The following is a 4,062-nucleotide window of genomic DNA, read 5'->3' as shown; positions in this document are numbered from 1 at the left end:
TTAATTCATCAGAACCGCCTGCAATTCATGCTGTACTTTTCCGATAACGGTTAACTATTCCGGTAAGACGCATCATTATCAATTATGATCGATTATCTCTCGCAGAATGCATTTAGAATACATAACGAACGAGAGTTGGATAATTTTCCTTTTTCGAAATAAACTTGCTTATCCGTTAAAAAAAAATCCTATGCAAAATCAAATTTTTATTTACGCCAGAACTATCAAACTCATAACCCTCGTAACGCACGACATAGCTGAAATCTCAGCTTGGATTCAGCTAAAGCCATTTAAAAAATCGTAATCTATTGTTAACCCTAGGTCACCATAATTTTTAGTTAAACTTTTATATACTCTCATGTTGAAAATAACGCAACAAAAATTGCCTTCGCAGGTTTAGATATCGTATTTTATAAATAGTTAAAGTTTTTTTTAACCTTAATTCACTTTAAATTATTTTTTTTTAAATCACAACAATGAAAAAAATTCGTACGGGGTACGTCGCGTCGTATCTATATGGTGACCTAGAGTTAAATCAGTTTTTGTACTACTTACTGTAAAATAGGCGGCTTGTTAAGGATGAAAAATGGAAATGCCGCTGGTAATTTAATGCGGAAAGGTTTGGAAGTTAGTCAGAATCATTGTGGAAAGTTGTCCGCTAGAACTTCTGTTATTTATTTATTTATAAAGAGTTAATTGTGCTACAGAGAGATATTTTCCACATTACTACAGAGATTCAATAAAATACATACAAGAATCAAAAATCCGATCCGTATATCGTCGCAAAAAAGGAAAGTAGTTAGTCATTGATGAAATATAGGAGCACATGCACGCACGCTCGCGGATTTTTCGTTGATGTGTGTAATGCAACAAGTTTCTTCGCTTATTTAGTTATTTTCGTAGCACAGCAGATAGGTGTAAAAATGATATCGTGCAATATATTGTAACTCGAAACACCCTCTCGATGTGTCGCTATGTTCAGGCGGTAAAACCAGTTCACCGAGCACTTGTATTTAATCGATCACGGTTGTTCAACGGTTTACTTATGAATTAACAACGTAACAACAAGCTGCAATAAATTTACATTTCTGCGGCGAGGAAATTCGCGGCGCTTAATCACTTTTCTACACAGTAAGGCATTTCATAACACAGAAATATTTCTTAGCACACGCACCATGGCACTTTTCTTGAACGATTACCTACAATTGTTAGTTTGTTCTTGGCGATGTGAAAAATATTAAAAATTATTGCACTCTGTTAATTTAATTGTTTTTCCTTTGCAAGTTTTCGTCCAAGGAGATTTAAATTTATAAATAAGCCTATCGATATGCGATTTTTACTATTACAGTTTAGAGATTATTACTCGAAGTTCGCGGCGTAAAATCTTGCCGGCAGGATTCTTCGGAATGGCATCGACAAATTGCACCCCGCCACGCAGCCATTTTTGCGGCGACAATTTTTCTGCAAGATAAATTGAATTGATCGGTTAATGCATGTAAAAGTAGTCACTCGGCTCGCGTTTACTATTAAAATGCAATATCAAGATAGGGCAGAATATTTCTTCGCTGTTGTTGCACCGTATATTTAAATTACAAAAACAGTGGAGATAACTAACAATTTTGCAGCGATTTTTAATATTATTACAACGCGATGTCACTAATAACTAATACTAATTAATTATGTGAGGTAATGTTGAATGCTACTACTTATATTACTCCTAGCATCACGTTTTTATTTATTTAAGTTTGAATACGATAACCCGTTCGTACTAAATAACTTTTTCTAGACTATTGTAAGCAATTCATTAAATTTTTAATTTTTGTTCATAGATCTATGTATATCTGTAATATTTTTTAGATCCGCTTTAAAATACTTTTTTAAACTTATTATTTTAAAGTGTAGAGAAGATCTAAAATTAAAATGTTTAAATTGTGATAAAAAAAGTTAAAAAATGTATAGCAAAGTATGAAGGGAACAAAATTGAAAATAGTGCACACTTTTACCCGAGACTTCTTTATAATGATTAAAATAATGAATAATATTCTAATTGAAGAACGTTTTAATAAATCTGCGAGAAATGACAAAAAAGATCAGACTGAGTGACAACTCACGTTTGACAAATTCCTGCAAGTCTTGGGCGATAATCGTGGCGCCAGGTTGCTTCACTACAAAAGCCACGGGGATCTCGCCGCTGCGTTCATCGGGTTTGGCAGCGACGGCGGCATCTTTTACTTGGGGATGCGACAGTAAAATGGTTTCTATCTCCGACGGCGAGACTTGATAGCCTTTGTACTTGATCAGCTCCTTGGCGCGATCGACTACGTGTAGTCTCTCCTTGCTGTCAAAGTAGCCGATATCGCCGGTGTGAAGCCATCCGTCCTGATCGATAGCTTGTCTGGTCGCCTCAAGGTTGTTCCAGTAACCCAGCATCACTTGATCCCCGAGATAGCAGATCTCGCCCACTTGTCCGGCCTCTAGCGTGTCTTGTGTTTCGAGATCGATTACTTTGCTGAGGTAACCAGGTAAGAGCCGCCCGCATCCTAAATTCTCGAACTCATCATCATTATCATCATCGCGTCCGCTCATACCGCCTATTAGCGACAACTCTGTCATACCGTAAAGGTTGCGAACGCATTTTATGCCGAGGCGAGCCTTCACCGTGGTTACGATCTGCGAAAAAGAGAGAGTTACTTCAAACTTTTTCCAATGCTTTTAAATTTAAATTTAATTAATTAATTATTTTAAGTTTAATTAATTAATGCGAAGGAATTACCATTAACGACTTGCAAAGTAGTGCTTTAAAAATGTCATACATTAATATTAATTATTTTGTGGTACTGTCTTTCGAAATTCGTCACAGGATATGATTTATTTTTAAGTCTCACAAGAAAAATAATTTTTAACTTGTATATACAGCCGTATATAGAATTTAGCTGTATAAATTTCTTTCAATATAAAAATTAACATACTTTTTATAGCGTCCTTTCTGTCGTTTTCAATGTCTGTTTTACTCTGCAATTGTATTTCAATCACGCGAGACACAAAAGCAATAAAATATAACTATGAAAAGCGGTATTTAGAAGACATTAAGTTCACAGGCGCGTGTTTGCATGGTTTTCAAAACTTTAAAAGACCCTCTCCTCCACTTCACGTCTTTGGGAAACTGTTCACGGATACAAAGATGAAAGATCAGTTTCGCATTTTCCGAAAGACGCGATTGCAAAACTCGCAAGAATGTGGCCTTTTATTCTCTTTTCCTCCTACTCTTTCTTAACGACATTGTGAATCGGTTAAACACAAATAAACGTGATAAAGTTACTTCCCGAGCCGTGTCTAGTAAAAATGCGACGACTCCCCGGGGACTTCCTCTCGCAGTCTTTCGTTCTCATCGCAGTCGCGGCATCGAGGACTCACTTCCGGCACTTATAAATCCCGCTGATGGCTACTTTTCTTGCTGTGATAACTTGGCCGAGGAGGATGAGGAAAGAAAGATTGGTAAATAAAGGGGGCGACAAACTTCATGATGACAGAAGAAAACTTACGTTCTTCGAAAGCGGCGCCGCCGCGCAGAGGAGTTCTCTCACGCTGCGAAAATCATAACCATCTACCAGCGGATGTTTCGCCAGAAACGTCAGGATTGGCGGCACCAGCGGCAGATGGGTGATCCTATACTTCTGCACCAGGGTTAGGAAAAGTTGCGGCTCGAAGACGGGCATTATAACACAAGTGCAGTTCGCGAAAAAACCGAGTAACAACATGTTCATCCCGTAAACATGATAAAACGGTAGCAGTATCAATATTCTGTCATCACTTTTTGTGTCCAGGTACTCGGGCTTGCTGCGTTTTTAAATCTTATTTAAATTATAAAATCAAATAATTGCTTTTAAACGAAAAAATGTCACTTTGTCTTTTCGGATGATGCAGAGTTCGCAAATAAATTGTAAAGTTAAAATTATAGTATTATAATTAAAAAAGTGTGGAAATAAATAGTATGGTATTATATTTTGTGTTAAATTAAAATCTCTTTTTAAATTAAACATTTAATGCCTACATTTTTAATCA

At 36.5% G+C, this 4,062-nt stretch overlaps 1 protein-coding gene across 1 annotated transcript; it reads right to left on the bottom strand.

The window, feature by feature from the left end:
* Nucleotides 1–654: 654 nt before the first annotated feature.
* Nucleotides 655–3,716, bottom strand: LOC105450494 (4-coumarate--CoA ligase 2-like). The gene is made up of 3 exons (XM_011690345.1): nucleotides 3,543–3,716; nucleotides 2,112–2,670; nucleotides 655–1,461 (listed from the first exon to the last, which is right to left on the bottom strand). The coding sequence occupies exons 1-3, from the start codon at nucleotides 3,714–3,716 to the stop codon at nucleotides 1,343–1,345; spliced, it is 852 nt and encodes a 283-aa protein (XP_011688647.1). The 3' UTR covers nucleotides 655–1,342.
* Between the last annotated feature and the right edge of the window lie 346 nt (nucleotides 3,717–4,062).

Source organism: Wasmannia auropunctata, unplaced genomic scaffold (assembly GCF_000956235.1).
Source record: "Wasmannia auropunctata unplaced genomic scaffold, wasmannia.A_1.0 LD336061.1, whole genome shotgun sequence".
NCBI lineage: Eukaryota > Metazoa > Arthropoda > Insecta > Hymenoptera > Formicidae > Wasmannia > Wasmannia auropunctata.
The sequence above is the reverse complement of the archived record's forward strand: the minus strand, read 5'-3'. Positions and strand labels throughout refer to the sequence as shown.